The 17,266-nt window shown below is 37.4% G+C and overlaps 1 protein-coding gene and 2 non-coding genes across 4 annotated transcripts; 1 reads left to right on the top strand and 2 right to left on the bottom strand.

Annotated features, from left to right (window-relative positions):
- Window positions 1-64: 64 nt before the first annotated feature.
- On the bottom strand, window positions 65-137 carry Trnav-uac (transfer RNA valine (anticodon UAC)). Its single transcript has one exon. It is a non-coding gene; the product is annotated as a tRNA-Val (tRNA).
- Window positions 138-4,393: 4,256 nt separating this feature from the next.
- On the bottom strand, window positions 4,394-4,466 carry Trnav-uac (transfer RNA valine (anticodon UAC)). Its single transcript has one exon. It is a non-coding gene; the product is annotated as a tRNA-Val (tRNA).
- Window positions 4,467-7,829: 3,363 nt separating this feature from the next.
- Window positions 7,830-16,203, top strand: LOC116302212 (uncharacterized). Of its 2 annotated transcripts, XM_031711445.2 has the most exons (6): window positions 7,830-8,216; window positions 9,544-9,619; window positions 10,046-10,136; window positions 11,193-11,290; window positions 12,316-12,477; window positions 14,023-16,203. In XM_031711445.2, exons 1-6 carry the CDS (start codon window positions 7,848-7,850, stop codon window positions 14,046-14,048), a joined length of 822 nt encoding a protein of 273 aa, XP_031567305.2. In that variant the 5' UTR covers window positions 7,830-7,847; the 3' UTR covers window positions 14,049-16,203. The 2 variants fall into 2 exon arrangements, with proteins under 2 accessions (XP_031567305.2, XP_031567304.2); XM_031711444.2 differs by lacking the exon at window positions 14,023-16,203 and having other exon boundaries at window positions 12,316-12,935.
- Window positions 16,204-17,266: the final 1,063 nt, after the last annotated feature.

The following is a 17,266-nucleotide window of genomic DNA, read 5'->3' as shown; positions in this document are numbered from 1 at the left end:
TGCTGAGCCGTTAGTGACATGGAATTTCATCAACTTATATACCGAAGCAAAAAAAATTAATTAATGGTTCCTTTGGGGTTCGAATCCAGGACATTCTGCGTGTAAAGCAGACGTGATAACCGCTACACTAAGGAACCGTTGTGTAATATAAAATTGTTAGGGTGCATTTAATCTCATACCGTAATGTTTGTTGGCAATAGCAAAGTCTAATAAGCTTCTCTTGTTGAAGCTGTTTCAATGTTATTTACAGTCTTTTGACTAAACGTTGTCGTTGATCGGATCAAGCCTACGCGCCTAGATCGAAAAGGATAACGGGTAAATTACCCAGAACTTGCGTCATCCAAACTGCTCGTCAGCGTTAAATCTTCGCCGTATGCTCGAGGCATGGTTTTAGCAAATTAAATGGGATCGAAAACAGCAAGCTCAAGACGTGTTAGATAACATATGCGGCAGCTAGTAACTGTCAATTATCCCCATGATCCTTTTCGGTCTAGGCGCGTAGGGATGAAGCCGATCAAACGACAACGTTTAGTCAAAGGACTGTATATCTCAAGGGATTTTGAGTCACGGATTGCTCCGGCCTCAAAAACAACTGGTCTAATTAGCCAAATCCACTTGGGCGTAATGTTCGGCCATTTCAGACCACGTGTCACTCTTTTAAAAATAAGATTCCTTGTTTAAGTTTTGTCCATATTCATGTGCCTTCGATTCTCATGCGTAATCGTTTAGCAAAGAAATAACACTCTAGGGAATGACACGTGTTCTGAAATGGGAAAACAGTGTATTAGATTACGTCTCGTGTGGAATTTTTACTCAGCTGCTCGTCGAAAACTGGTGGAGATTCATGAGATTCATTCAGCTGATTGATACCAAGCAATAGAATGCTCTCTGGTTGATAGCAGTGTTCGCCTAGTAGGTTGGGAATGACTTTTGAAATTCATTCAGCTGATGACTGATACCAAGAAATCGAATGCTTTCTGCTGCGAGTTATAAAACATGACGGACAATTTACATTCTGCTGAAGACCCGTAATGGGGTATAGGAAATTCATTCAGCTGATTGAATAATCTTAACTTTCCTAATGTGAAACTTCTCAAATATTGAAATACTTCTCTCTATCGGTAAAGGTTTTGGAATATTTGCCACGTTGCACGAGGCTTGTTTGTCAGACGGTGTGTGGCTCTTGGCTTTCTTGTTCATGTTCAAACTAAGGCGAGTTTATTGAATAATTCATATTAGAATATGTTGATGCCTTTAGATTAACGATAACCTTAACATTTCATATATACATTCTGATATAGTGACCACCAGTTTTTGCTCCCAAAAGTCCAACAGTAGTATCAAACCCCTAGGGGAGGGGAAGGTGTGTTTGGCTTGTGATTGAATGGTGTATTCGAGGAAAGACTATAACACGGGCGTAGAGAGTGTTTCACGGCCCCCTCGGAGCCCAATTTACATACATTTACTGTATTTTATGTGGTCACTCATCGCCCGGGATGTAGTCTTCACCCGTTCCTAGAATGCTTCACTATTAAAGCTATTTGGAAGCCATGTTTTCGATTCATATTACCCCTTAGAGGATACAAAAAGCATTAAGAGTAGATCCTGAGCGTTATAAAATGGTACAGACTCATCCAGTACAGAGGACATCCTTTTTATCCGATACAACAGGCTGTCAAATTCTTTCTTCCGGGCTCGACTTTTCAGCTTGTCTGGGGATAGAAAGTAAGCTGTCTGGATTTACCCTAGTTACATGTAGACGTACCGTTTAGTTATCTTAAAGGTGTAAGGATATGTGTGATTCGACGATAGCACGCCGCAATTAACGAGAAACAAAATATTACGATTGATGCATATACAAACCGCCGAGCTTGGATAATCCTTAACATTGTACCGTTACTACAGAGAATCAAAGTCACAGTGCGGCTAAAACAGAGATCGCATTGGATCTTAGCATGTTTGGTTTGATTTTGCGGAGAAAGGACAACCTTTCAATCTGCATAGTAATGCTAGCAAGCGCTAGATTTTGGCCCCAGAAAGGGCATGCGCAATTGCAGTGCCTAGTGCCTTTCGGGAGGAGGGTGTGCAGTACAAGTGGCTTGGGGGTCCACACTTTTGATGCCTTAAATCTCTTACCTTTACGGTCAAATCTAAAAAAATCACACCATTGATCCCCATTTCTCTTGCTCTATTAGAATTTGTTACTTTTTGCCTCAAAATCGAAAATTGTGGAAAATCCCTATCTGGATTCACTCCTTGGATCGGACTTTTTCTAGGTGGAGTGTCGGAACAAGAAAAAATTTTACTTTAGTATTTTGACTTGAAACAATAGTGAAAAGTCTAACACTATTAGCAAAATTACTTTGACGCAGTTATTTTGAAAGATTATCGAAAAATTATAGCTTTTATTAGATTGAATGGTTGTCGGCGAGAATCTATGAATTTATTCCACTTATTATCTCATTACTTCTCTCCTTTTATCAAACAAGGAATCGAAAAAGACGTTCGAAAACTCCTCAACTCCTCAGTTTGTGCCACTATAAGCTAAAACAGAAAATAGACCGACGTACAGTCACCATAGATATCGCAAAGGGCAAAAAGAAAGTCTTTGGGCCAAAGGGACAGATATTCATTCTATACTGTATCCCCGCATCAATGCTATTCAAGTGAAAACAGAAATCGCAAATAATTCGTACGGGAGTTGTCAGAAATTCTATCGCTTGACATTCCCTGCCGTGACACTGACCTCAGACTACACGAAAAAAATTGATCTGACTTGCATTTTTTCCTTTCTTGTACACGAAGCCTTCAACGAGATACCTGGAACTGACTCCTAAACCGACTCCCGTACCAATAACAATCGTGAATTATTCGTACCGGAGTGAAAAATGTTGGTAAATATTTAATTGCTGAACCGACTCCCGTACGAATAACAATCGCGAATAATTCGTACGGGAGTGAAAAATGTTGGTAAATATTTAATTGCTGAACCGACTCCCGTACGAATAACAATCGAGCCAAAGGAACTCTTGCGAAAGAGATAGAGGGAGCTTCACCATAACTTTATCAACAAAAAAAAAAAAAAAAAAAAAAAAAAAAAAAAAAAAAAAAAAAAAAAAACCGAAAAGAAAAAAAACAAGAAAAAAGGGAAAAAAAAAAGTATTTAAAAAGATTTAAAAACATAATAAAACTCTATCGGTCATAACTGCACAATGTCCTATTTTTTCGCAAAATTCCGGATCCGTCGTTATTTAATAAGACATGGGATTTGTAGACGTTTATAATTACATACCGTGAAGGGTGTTGTTTCAGGGCCGTATAGAGTAGAGAGGAATATCTAAAAATCATATTTAAATTTTGTTTTAGAAATTCTAGTTGAAAAAAAAAGTTTTAGTTTACTGAATGAGTTCACGCAATTTGGATCATCAATTGATCAAACTATATTTAGTGAATTTTCTATTATACTTAAATGGAGCTGTAAGAGGCATTAGGCCAGTGCGCGTAACCTTCTAGGCCCAGTTGTTCAAAACCCCGATTAAACTAACCTAGGATCGATTAGGCCTAAACCAAGACCAAATTTACTGATCGTGGTATTGTCAATAGTGATTATGATGAAGGATATTACTTTCCAGTTTTCATTTAACCCTTGTTTGTTTCCTACCTTGTAGCAAGTCCGAACTCTCTCTCGCAAAAAGTTCATGCTCAGAGCATTGCTGTACAAGGCAAGGAAGGCTGCAGGACTCAGTGATTTGGCCGTTTCATAAACACGCGCTGCTGTAGCCATCGCTGTACCAAACTTGTTACTGGGATGCCTGTGGTACCTTTTTCCTCAATAGACCACTGACCACAGGTATCCCAGTAAACGCCCATAAGGCGCTTTTAAAATAATTTAGCCCCTCTAGACTGATTCATAGTGAATAGAATTCCATTCTATTTGCAGCACAGTAGTTACACCAAAAATATAAAGATAACTTCACCTATCTACAAGGCTGCGTGAAGCCCAACCTTATTATAACTCTGGCTTGAGAGTTGAAGTTAAGTTAACCAGAGTTTGAGTGGGACGTCATACCAAAAATCCGAATTAAAGAAACGAGAATCTGAAAATAAAATTGCAAAAAAAAAAAAAAAAAAACCTGGATCCGCACATCTCGAAGAAACTGTGAAATCGCACAAAATAAATTAAAGACATTAGAAGAACCGCACGTTAAATGATCCGCTTACTTGGTGTGTATAGGCTAAGGTGAGAACTTTTGACGTGTTTTTACGTGAAGTCATATTCCGTGAGATGGTTTCGATTCAAAAGTCATCACTTTTTTTGTCTTATATATTTGCTGAGCCGTTAGTGACATGGAATTTCATCAACTTATATACCGAAGCAAAAAATGTTGATTAATGGTTCCTCTGGGGCTCGAACCCAGGACATTCTGCGTGTAAAGCAGACGTGATAACCGCTACACTAAGGAACCGTTTTGTAATATATAATTGTTAGGGTGCATGTAATCTCATACCGCAATGTTTGTCGGCAATAGCAAAGTCTAATAAGCTTCTCTTGTTGAAGCTGTTTCAATGTTATTTACAGTCTTTTGACTAAACGTTGTCGTTGATCGGATCAAGCCTACACGCCTAGATCGAAAAGGATAACGGGTAAATTACCCAGAACTTGCGTCATCCAAACTGCTCGTCAGCGTTAAATCTTCGCCGTATGCTCGAGGCATGGTTTTAGCAAATTAAATGGGATCGAAAACAGCAAGCTCAAGACGTGTTAGATAACATATACGGCAGCTAGTAACTGTCAATTATCCCCATGATCCTTTTCGGTCTAGGCGCGTAGGGATGAAGCCGATCAAACGACAACGTTTAGTCAAAGGACTGTATATCTCAAGGGATTTTGAGTCACGGATTGCTCCGGCCTCAAAAACAACTGGTCTAATTAGCCAAATCCACTTGGGCGTAATGTTCGGCCATTTCAGACCACGTGTCACTCTTTTAAAAATAAGATTCCTTGTTTAAGTTTTGTCCATATTCATGTGCCTTCGATTCTCATGCGTAATCGTTAAACAAAGAAATAACACTCTAGGGAATGACACGTGTTCTGAAATGGGAAAACAGTGTATCAGATTACGTCTCGTGTGGAATTTTTCACTCAGCTGCTCGTCGAAAGCTGGTGAAGATTCATGAGATTCATTCAGCTGATTGATACCAAGCAATAGAATGCTCTCTGGTTGATAGCAGTGTTCGCCTAGTAGGTTGGGAATGACTTTTGAGATTCATTCAGCTGATGACTGATACCAAGAAATCGAATGCTTTCTGCTGCGAGTTATAAAACATGACGGACAATTTACATTCTGCTGAAGACCCGTAATGGGGTATAGGAAATTCATTCAGCTAATTGAATAATCTTAACTTTCCTAATGTGAAACTTCTCAAATATTGAAATACTTCTCTCTATCGGTAAAGGTTTTGGAATATTTGCCACGTTACACGAGGCTTGTTTGTCAGACGGTGTGTGGCTCTTGGCTTTCTTGTTCATGTTCAAACTAAGGCGAGTTTATTGATTAATTCTTATTAGAATATGTTGATGCCTTTAGATTAACGATAACCTTAACATTTCATATATACATTCTGATATAGTGACCACCAGTTTTTGCTCCCAAAAGTCCAATTAGTATCAAACCCCTAGGGGAGGGGAAGGTGTGTTTGGCTTGTGATTGAATGGTGTGTTCGAGGAAAGACTATAACACGGGCGTAGAGAGTATTTCACGGCCCCCTCAGAGCCCAATTTACATACATTTACTGTATTTTATGTGGTCACTCATCGCCCGGGATGTAGTCGTCACCCGTTCCTTGAATGCTTCACTATTAAAGCTATTCCGCGTAAGCCATGTTTTTGATTCATCCTACCACTTAGAGGATACAAAAAGCATTAAGTGTAAATCCTGTATGAGTGTGAAATGGTAGAGATTCATCCAGTACAGAGGACATCCTTTTTATCCGATACAATAGGCTGTCAAATTCTTTCTTCCGGGCTCGACTTTTCAGCTTGTCTGGGGATAGGAAGTAAGCTGTCTGGATTTACCCTAGTTACATGCAGACGTACCGTTTAGTTATGTTAAAGGTGTAAGGATATGTGTGACTCGACGATATCGCGCCGCATATTAACGAGAAACAAAATATTACGATTGATACATCTACAAACCGCCCTTGGATATTCCTTAGCATTTTACCGTTTCTACAGGGAATCAAAGTCACAGTGCGGCTAAAACAGAGATCGCATTGGATCTTAGCATGTTTGGTTTGATTTTGCGGAGAAAAGACAACCTTGCAATTTGCATAGTAATTCTAGTAAGCGCTAGATTTTGGCCTTAGAAAGGCCAATTGTAGTGCCTAGTGCCTTTGGGGAGGAGGGTGTGCAGTACAAGTGGCTTGAGGGTCCACACTTTTGATGCTCTTAAATCTCTTACCTTTACGGTCAAAACTAAAAAAATTGCACCATTGATCCCCTTTTCTCTTGCTCTATTAAAATTTGTTACATTTTGCCTCAAAATCGAAAATTGTGGAAAATCCCTATCTGGATTCACTCCTTGGATCGGACTTTTTCTAGGTGGAGTGTCGGAACAAGAAAAAATTTTACTTTAGTATTTTGACTTGAAACAATAGTGAAAAGTCTAACATTATTAGCAAAATTACTTTGACGCAGTTATTTTGAAAGATTATCGAAAAATTATAGCTTTTATTAGATTGAATGGTTGTCGGCGAGAATCTATGAATTTATTCCACTTATTATCTCATTACTTCTCTCCTTTTATCAAACAAGGAATCGAAAAAGACGTTCGAAAACTCCTCAACTCCTCAGTTTGTGCCACTATGAGCTAAAACAGAAAATAGACCGACGTACAGTCACCACAGATATCGCAAAGGGCAAAAAGAAAGTCTTTGGGCCAAAGGGACAGATATTCTATACTGTATCCCCGCATCAATGCTATTCAAGTGAAAACAGAAATTGCAAATAATTCGTACGGGAGTTGTCAGAAATTCTATCGCTTGACATTTCCTGCCGTGACACTGACCTCAGACTACACGAAAAAAATTGATCTGACTTGCATTTTTTCCTTTCTTGTACACGAAGCCTTCAACGAGATACCTGGAACCGACTCCTAAACCGACTCCCGTACGAATAACAATCGTGAATTATTCGTACCGGAGTGAAAAATGTTGGTAAATATTTAATTGCTGAATCGACTCCCGTACGAATAACAATCGCGAATAATTCGTACCGGAGTGAAAAATGTTGGTAAATATTTGCTGAACCGACTCCCGTACGAATAACAATCGCGAATAATTCGTACGGGAGTGAAAAATGTTGGTAAATATTTGCTGAACCGACTCCCGTACGAATAACAATCGTGAATTATTCGTACCGGAGTGAAAAATGTTGGTAAATATTTGCTGAACCGACTCCCGTACGAATAACAATCGCGAATAATTCGTACGGGAGTGAAAAATGTTGGTAAATATTTGCTGAACCGACTCCCGTACGAATAACAATCGCGAATTATTTGTACGGGAGTTGTCAGAAATTCTATCGCGTGACGAAAAAAATTGATCTGACTTGCATTTTTTGGATGCGCGTCGCCACTTATCGAGCAACAAACCCGCCATTTTGTTTTAATTTTGTTTACATCGTGCATTGAACAACGGAAAATATTCCCAGATTAAAAATTAAACCTGGATTAGGCTATTTAATCTGGGCCTAGATTCCAAAATCTCAACTCCTCATTCCAATCTATATTTTCTATGTTGTTGTCGACGCGCGTGAATGACGGGATAGATCCAAAGGTCCTTTCAAAATGGCGTCCAATGGAAGAGTTGGTCTGCGTTCAGGCTCCCCTTCCTTCCTCGTAGTCGGTCTTTCCTTAGTAATTGTGGTCTTATTATACAGCTACTGGAGTGTTTCATCTCGTAACAGTATGCTCCTTCGAGACCAGGCATATTTACAGGACCGTTTGCGTTCTTTGACAAGCAAACATCTAGCGGCTGAGAAGAAGAAGTCTTCGGCCATGGCACAAATTGCTGACATGGAAAAGAAGAAAAGACAACTGGAAGGCAATGTCATGTCCTCTTCTAAAGAAAAAACAGAGCTTAACTCTAAGATACAGGCATTACAACAAAACCTTGGGCAAGAGAAGAAAAAAGTAGCCACGCTGCACAGTCAACAAGTAAGCTTGATAACTTTACTATAAAGGGTTTTCTATATTTACTTTCATGTGCAAAAAGTAATCTTAAAACATTCCAGGATTTCTCAATATAACTCTATACTCCTCTACCTTTATTATACGGGCTTATAATTCTTTAATAATCAGATATTTTCTAAGCTTTTAACGTGTTTAATTCTCTTTCCTACGAGGACTAGACAGATAGTTTCTATGGATATTGAACTCCTTTTCGAGAGAATTTAGAATATGTTTTTTAATCCTTTCTGTTTAAACACTGCTTCTTTTCAAAATATCTGCAGTAGATGCACCTATATATTTAAAAACTTTAATATTTCTTTACTTAGTGTAGTATTACATTTTAATTATTTATGACGTTTTTATTCAGTTTTCGCTTTATTTATTTTTTCTTATGAAGTTACTTGGCTGCTAAATATAATTCGTCGAGAATCAATAGTACTTGGTATAATTACGATTCTTATCTATATTCTTATGTTTAGAATTTGAATTGTTTTAAAAATGCTAATTAAAAAGTACAAATGTTATGCTTACGAAGAGTGAACAGGTGAGTGTGGCATAGTGAAAAAACAAAATGAATGTCAAAAATTGTGCATTCATAAAAGCACACGAGATCAAGAATTGGTTTTGGGTGCTGTGCACGCTAGAGGTTGGTTAGCACAATGATTACTATGAGAAAATAAATTTGCAATAAACTTTCTATAAATCTTGAGTAAGACAAAGTTATATTGTACAGGATGTTTTGCTGCCCCAGAAGAGTTTCATAAGTAATATATACAGTATGAGTGGCCGTGTTGTATCAGATATACAACCACGAGGCGTAGCCGAGTGATTGTATATCTGATACAACACGGACACAAATCCTGTATATGACTTATATATCAAACGTCTAGGTTAGTAGTTCCTTTGTGTTTCACTAAAATTTTCAAAATTAAAGTGAATTTGGCCAAGAAAATCCAACTTAAAGTTTATGCAAATGAACACAGTTTTGTATCAGATTTACAACACTCTTCATGGTCGTGATTTCTGTTGTGTTTTCGTCATGAATTATTTATGAGTTTGATAATACCTCTTATTACATCACACTGTCTAATTAATATATTGAAAGTATAAACCTTGATATCTCCGAGATGCATTTCTCAAATCATACAAAAATATTTTACCATTCAACTATTCACTTCATACTGAAAATATTGAGTTTGGGGTGAGGGCACTTTAAATAAATGGTTGAAAAAAACCAAGTTCAATGATATGATGAAACCAACCATGTTTCATTTGTGATATAAATATAATAATAAACTTGTTATACTTTCAGAGCGAAAGCAAAGCAGAGCTACAAAAGCTCAAGGGAGACATTGATAAAACCAGTGAGAAGCTGAAAGAATTAACAGGTGAGTAATCTGCCATCTTACTTGATGATAATGAAACATTCCTCATTAGCTTCTCTTATTAGATCAACCAACATGGCGGCTGTTTCATTATTATTCATAGGAATTTTGATTTATGTGGCTGTTACACCCTAAGAATAATGGTGATAACCTAAGGCTCAAATTTTAGGGGCTAGATGGGGAGTGGACTAGATGGGGTGGGGCTAGATGGGGAGGGGGCTAGATGGGGAGGGGGCCAGATGAGGGGGGGGGGGGGGGGCTAGATGGGAGGGGGCTAGATGGGGAGGGGGCCAGAGGAGTGGGGGGCTAAATGGGGAGGGGGCTAGATGGGAAGGGGGCTAAATGGGGAGTGGTTAGGGGGCATGATGATTGTAATAATATTTAAAATTTAATTTTTGAGTTCATACTTCTTTTTTTCTTCCATTACAGCCAAAGCAAACTCTTTTGTGGACATGTACAAGAATGTCAAAGAAACATTGGCTAAAAAGATTGATGAGTTATTCAAAGTGCAGAATGATTGGTAATAAACATTGATATATATCTTAGGCAATGTTATACTAGATGATAAACAATGGTTATTTTTGGCACAACTATTTCTTAAAATGTTTAAACATGGCAGATGAAACAATTTTAATCACAATTTCTACATTAGTAACAAGTTGCAAATTAATGAACTACAGTAAAAACCCATGTGTAAGAACCTACAATTTTTGAAGTCTGGCAAAATAGGTTCTTTTATTATATAATTACCAATGAAATATCTATTTTTCTCTATTTCGAAAAATTGATATCTTCACACGTGAAAATAACATGTTATTTTCACGTGTGAAAATAACACCATTGCGATGGCTATTCAAAAATACACGAAAAGAATTGCCTTGAAAAAGCCAAAACATACTTTCATTGATAATTATATAATAAACAGAATATTACATAGGCGCTTGGAGATATGAAATTTATCTTCTCCTGTTGAAAATCTCTCACTCGTTTGCTGTGCTCACTTGTGAGAGATCTTTTCAACACTTGAAGATAAATTTCGTATCTCCAAGCGCCCATGTAATATCCTCTATGTATTTTGAGGTACACTGTAGTTATTGGCAATTTAGGCTAAGTAGGTTCTTAATTAGGCTCTTAATTTCTATGAAGGAAATATAGTTGTTGATTAACAGAAAACACATAAACTTGGTCCTGGAATGTACAGTATTTATTCACAACTTTATTATAAGCCTAACAAAACTGATTATGTATATAATTATATGTATGTACAATAAGAGTTATATATATATATATAGTCTCTTCTTGAATCGGTATATATATATATATATATATAAATCCACATATAAGAACCTGCTAGATCTTGCTTGGCTAAACAGGTTCTTATATTTTTTGGTATTAAAATGGCAAATTTCTGCCTGCAGGTTCTTAAACCACTAGGTTTACATGCGTGTTTTTACTGTATTAATGCAAACTTTCATCTTGTTTGTTTATTTTCATTAATTTATTGATGAGAACAAGACAAGTGTTTTCACTCATAAGACAGTATATCAACCACTCTCTTTTGTTTTTATTGATATAGGCACATTTGCCAAGTTAAGTTGAGTAAGCTTAAAGAAGAACACTCTGCTGCTGAAGGAACTGTGAATGACAAACCTAAAAAAATAGAATCACTGAAAGGTAAGATATGGAAACTGTTGCAACACATGTATCAAGAGTTCCAGGCTCTAGCTGCTTTAAGCGCATGCTCAAGGGGACAAAAAGTGGAACCATGGGTTGTAGATATTGCTATATATTGGTATATTTGATTTAAAATTAGCTTAATGGTGCCTGCTATGGAATATTTAATGAAAATTGTGTTCGATAAGAAAAATACAATAAAATATAGCAATTTTTACAACTCATGATACCATTTTTCGACCCCTTGAGCATGTGCTTAGAGCAGTAGCTTGGAACTCGTCGTGTAGAAATTAGAAGTTTATGGGAAGTTTGGTGTTAAGTATGCAGCAGTCACAAGCTGGAATGATTTACCACTTAATATAAAAATCAGTACCTCACATAAAGTCTTTAAAAATAAGCTTAAAAAACATCTGTTGCTTTAGAATTTTGATTCTATTTAGGTTTTGCTTTAATGTAAATTTATTTCCTACTTTAATTTAGTTCAAACTTCACTTTATTATAACTTTTTATGTGTATTGAATCTATTTTAGTTTGCTACTTTCCCCCTTGTAAGTTCTTATTTGAAAGTATTATATAGTTTCAAGGTGCAGAAATATTCTCTTAACCCTTTTGGGTTGTCTTTTTTTCCTGCTCCTCACAGTTAAATTTCTTAATAGTGATGTAAAGTATAAAATTCTCATTCTGGGAAATAAAAAAAACTTGAAAACCTTGAAACCTTGAAAGTTAGAGATTTTCTGTAGTTAAAGTCGAATTTGCATCTTTGGTAGCTAGTTGTCATAAGGCTTCACTCATCCATTCATTCACCTTCCTTTTTATTCTAACCTTTTCATTTATCTGTCCATCCCTAATCCACACAACAATCAGATTCACTTATCCATCTATCCTTCCAACCATCTCTCCATCCACTTAATCCCATTCATTTATTCACCCATGGATCCACTTAATGTACTATAGTCCTGTAACGTTTAGTAATATCAGTGCAGATCAATGGTTATGTGAAATATTCAATTCATTTTTTTTTTCAGGAATAGGTAACAACGTGTTCAAGAATGGCATAGCTCAGCTTAAAACTCAAATGAATCTTGGGGCTACCAAACCTTCCTTTCAGACAGTAAAAACTGAGCCAAGTGCAGCTGTTGTTACCCAAGTGGATAAAAGTGTTAACTCACAAACAAAAGCTCCCACAGGTAAACTTACAATAGCCTCTGGAAATCAATCTGGTAATGATACAAACAAGGCAGGCAGTCCTAACAATGCCACAGCAGCATCCACGAACACCGGATCAATCAACACAACCACTATAAACATAAATAAACAAGCAGAAAATAATCACAATAATCACAATACTGCTAAACCAACTATAAAACAAGCAGGAGTTGAGTCAGATGAGGATAGTCCTGAGCATAAAGAAAGTAATCTTGAAGACATGGAGAGTAAGTCTGAGAATGAAGAGTCACAAGATGAAGATAAAAATAGTAATATCCCAGTTGGCACCAAAGCACAACCAATAAATTTAGAATTCCCTAAGAGAATAGGGTCAGACAGGATATGTGTAATGGCTGCTTATAGGAAAGAAGTTAGTATAGACATTAGCTGGCATATTCTTATTAAGGGGTATACCGTAGAATACTGGTTATGAGCCCCCCCCCCCCCCCCCCCCCCACACACACACAAACACACTCATAAGCCCTGCCAATGGACTTTGTTGACGATACAGCGGCCATCTTGCCAGGGGGCAAAACAGAACAAAGATGATGGAAAATATATAGATTTTCTTGTGTTTGTCTTTCTTTTAAAGGTGATCAGTTTGCCGTCTTGATTTATCTTTTCTTTCTTTCTATTTTCTTCTGGTGATCAGTTAATGTCAATCAAAATCATTACTTTAACAAAGCTTTATTTGCCTGCTGGATGCCGCATAATGCCTTGTGATCCAAGATGGCTGCCGTATATTTGAAGTAGTCCATTATAAATAATATAGTTATAAGCCCACCCACTTCCTCCTAGTCATAAGCCCCTCCATTGATGGAATGCTGTACTATAGTTTTTCTGAGCACATTTGCTTTCCAATCCTTTTACAGTTATTGTTGTATGAACACTGTTGTTCAATTGATATGGATTAAACTTTTTTAATAGAACAGATTTCAGCCTTTTTTTATCCTTCTTCTCATAAGCCCCCCATAAGAAGCCCATAAAAAATGAATGATCCCTAAGGCGTGAAAAAGCTCATTTGCAGCTACTCAAAGCCTATGCATAGAAGTATGTGGAGAAATCGAAATTAATGTGGTCATACTTTTACCTGTCATGCACATTAATACTAAATGGGACCACTTTTACAAACCTACAGGGCCGTAGCCACCGGTACGGTTGGTCCGGTTTCAACTGGACCAACTTTCGGGGAAAAAATATAAGAAAAATAATAAAAAAACATAACAAAAACTGAAAACCCTCGAAAGCCAGACCAATCAGAAATTTGTGGCTACAGCCCTGACTTAACCATTTGCATTTCTTGTTGAGTGAAAACTATAGCCAATCAAGAGAGAGCAATATCAAGATCATATTTCATCGGATAGCGCTTTCCACTCTTTGTGCCACGCCCCAGATATCTTTTCAATTCAAGTCTTTGTTGCTTCATCCTGATTGGCTAAGTTTGATTTTACGTCAGATTCTTTTGTTTTTGATCTACATTTTGACTGTTTCAGTAGAATAAAAAGTTTTTATTTAATTTTTTTTAGAGAAAGAACATGAAGAGCTGAGGTAAAACTTTTAGACATCTAAACAAGTGCACTGTAACTAGGAAAATTGTCTTAGATAATACAGCTAAGGAGACACAAAAGCCACTTCTTATCCATGCGTGGATGATCAGCACTCAAGGTGTAATCAGCTCATGGCTTGGTGGAGGAAATTAGGAAACGTTGTACTCATCTCAACTCAATAGACCTCTTCGGCTCTGATGTAATGTTTTGCCATTTCAGACCACATGTCATTCCCTAGAGTATCATTTCTTCGTTTAAGGTTTGCACTCGGTTGCACATGAGAAGACACATGAATATGGATACAACTCAAACAAAGAATATTATTCTCAAGGGAATGACACATGGTCTGAAATGGGAAAACATTACCCCAAGCAAAAGAGGTCAATTGATTCACATTTTGTTGTCTTTTCCAGACAAAGACCTTTCCTGAGTTAGATAGTATGTATGAAGCATTGTGGTCTTGCTTGGGTACCAACATCTTCTGCTTGTCAGTCATTATATGGCATCATATTTCCTACCTTTATTAGACCACAATGCAGATTGTATATATGGCATTGTTCTCACCTATATTCTTGGTTTGCAATCAATCCCAAGAGAGCACAATAACAAAGGGATGTCCGCCATGTTGGAAGATATAACAAAAGAATTCATTGAAAAATCTTTTGTCAAATTCTTCCAACATGGCGGCTATGACGTCTATTGCAAACGAAGAATTAGACCACATTTCGTACTGTTTAGCTCAGAAAACAGATATAAAGAATGCAGGAGATGAAGTGAACTAGCAGTAGCTTTTCCCAAAATGTAAATCAACTGAGTCTGTAAAACGAGACTGCTGATAGTGAAGAAATATTTCACAAGGCATTTTTTGTAATGTTTTGTACGCAATATTCATAATTATAATAATAATCATCATCTAAGAATTTCACATAGGTTAAAACTGCTACACAGTAGGCTGACAAGTAATTTCACTAGACTTGACTGGGTTTCGTGGGGGACTTTTGATTTACCAGAGACAAGAACGGTTAATGTGACGCAACGCTTCTCTCCCTACAAAGTTAAGTGTTGCGTGACGATTCTACAACATGGCTGCTTTTGCTTTTGTTCTTTTAATCTTTTATTCTGATCAAAAGGGTCGGGTTGCACGCTACTTATTTTTTGAAAATGTTCCTTAGGTCGACGAAAACGAAAAATAATGAGTTTCCATAACCTTGTAGCGTAACAGCTGCTTTTTTTTGTAAAAATGGATCATATTTAATCCCTCTGAACATGAAATAATCATTTCATTAGGCATCTAGCAGAAATCGTTTGCTAAAAATATGATATATTAAGGTTATATTTAGGTTACGTTAGCATTAGAAATGAAAGATAATATCGTTAGATAGGTTAGTACGGCCACGTTTTAAACTGATTATAGATTGTATAAATAAAAAGGTTTTCGTATGAGTGGAAAAGCCCACTAACTTACAGTACGTACACGTTAATTGCGATTAAAATGCATGCTTTCCATATTTAAAGAATGGCTATCGTTTCCATGACAAAGGTACGGCGGTAACTTGCAAATTTTAGCGATACCCTAAAACGACAGTCTGAATTGGAAAGAAAGAAAGTCGTTCTAGACTTAGGTCAAAAGTCGAACTTCACATGAACCGAACCTAATGACATCAAAGAAGACCGCCCTGTTATCCATTGTTTAAATAGACCCCTTGCAGCACTTTCAGCTCAATCTGGGAAATAAAGAAATAGGTTCCAATTCTCAGGAGATTGGAGTTCTTTTGTTTTGTCCCCATATCAAGCTACTTTGACGTCACATGCAAGGGGTCTATTAGGTTAGGCTCATGTGAAGCTCGACATTTGACCTGAGCATAAGAGTCACAATTTCGTACATTTTCCACTGCATGAAATCATCTCTGTGAAGGTCTGGACAGACATTGTAACTGTTGCGTACTATCTTGAATGCAATGAAATTGTACGTTTCCACCGCTGTAGTTGCGCATGCGTGTATAGCGATGAATAGATCATAGCCATTCTGTATTATCGGTATTTGTGTAAAGGAAAACTTTTAGCGGAAGGAACACGCACATTTAAACTTTCATTATTTATGTATTTTGGACACGAGTAGCTAAACGATTAATTTGATAAAATAAATTTTTACCATAAGTGTCTGTAGTCTAGTAGTTCCTTCTGAATTACGATAAAACTTTTTCAGGAGGGAGGGAATGCATCCCCCCATCCCCCCATCCTCTACCACCCTGATCATGGGCCATCTGAAGAGTCGAACGTATAGAGCATGTGCTTCTGACGTCATTGCCGCCATCTTGGTTGACGGTAACGAAGCATTCCTCATTAGCTTCTCTTGTTAGATCAACCAACATCGTTATTTTATATCTCAAGGTATTTTGAGTCAGATGGTTGCACACCATGTATATAACGCGTATAGCTATGGAAATCTTGCAAAAAAGTTTGAAGACCTTTGTTATTTTCCAATCTTTTCACTAGGTATATATCGACTTCACATATCAAGTCAGTAAATGTTTTGAAAGCAAAAAGTAAACACAGCTATACATTTCAAAGAAAGATTGGTGGTCTGAAATGGGCAAAGCATGGACCGGGGGGGGGGGGGGGGTACTACCACCCCAACTTGGGTAGGGGTGTGCCGCCAGGTTCTCAAAACCCTGACCCTATCCCAGACCCAAAATTTTGATTTTACATACCCTACCCCAGACTAAAACTAAGAATTGTACACCCTATCACAGACTAAAAGACGGAAAAGACGGTTTTTCAACAGATTGCAATCAATATTTACTAACGTTTTTATTGTTTTTGTGCCGGCAGAAAGCGTAGCCTATTCGCCAGACAAAAACGACCAAATCGTTAACCCTATCCCAGACTAAAATGAGGCCCTATCCCAGACAAAATGTCAAAAAATGATACCCTACCCCAGACCCAAAAGCCGAAAAACCATACCCTATAGGGCGGCACATACCCGTATAGCAAATATAGGGGAGTACCCCCCCGGGAGCATGGAGCCCAAACTAAAGAGGTCTATCTTAATCTAAGCCTAACTGATCAGAGCCAAGGCACGGCTAACTAACACCCAGGTTTAATTCGGATGTAACTTAATTTGTTTAGATTTTGTGGAAGGAGGAAATCCGAAGAACCCAGAGAAAGCCCCTTGAATCAAGTAAGAGACTAGTCCAGACGTTGGACCATCTCCTTTACCGCT

Source organism: Actinia tenebrosa, unplaced genomic scaffold (assembly GCF_029948245.1).
Source record: "Actinia tenebrosa isolate PJP-AT-01 unplaced genomic scaffold, QUT_ActTen_1.0 PGA_scaffold5__44_contigs__length_20552954, whole genome shotgun sequence".
Classification (NCBI taxonomy): Eukaryota; Metazoa; Cnidaria; class Anthozoa; order Actiniaria; family Actiniidae; genus Actinia; species Actinia tenebrosa.
The sequence above is the reverse complement of the archived record's forward strand: the minus strand, read 5'-3'. Positions and strand labels throughout refer to the sequence as shown.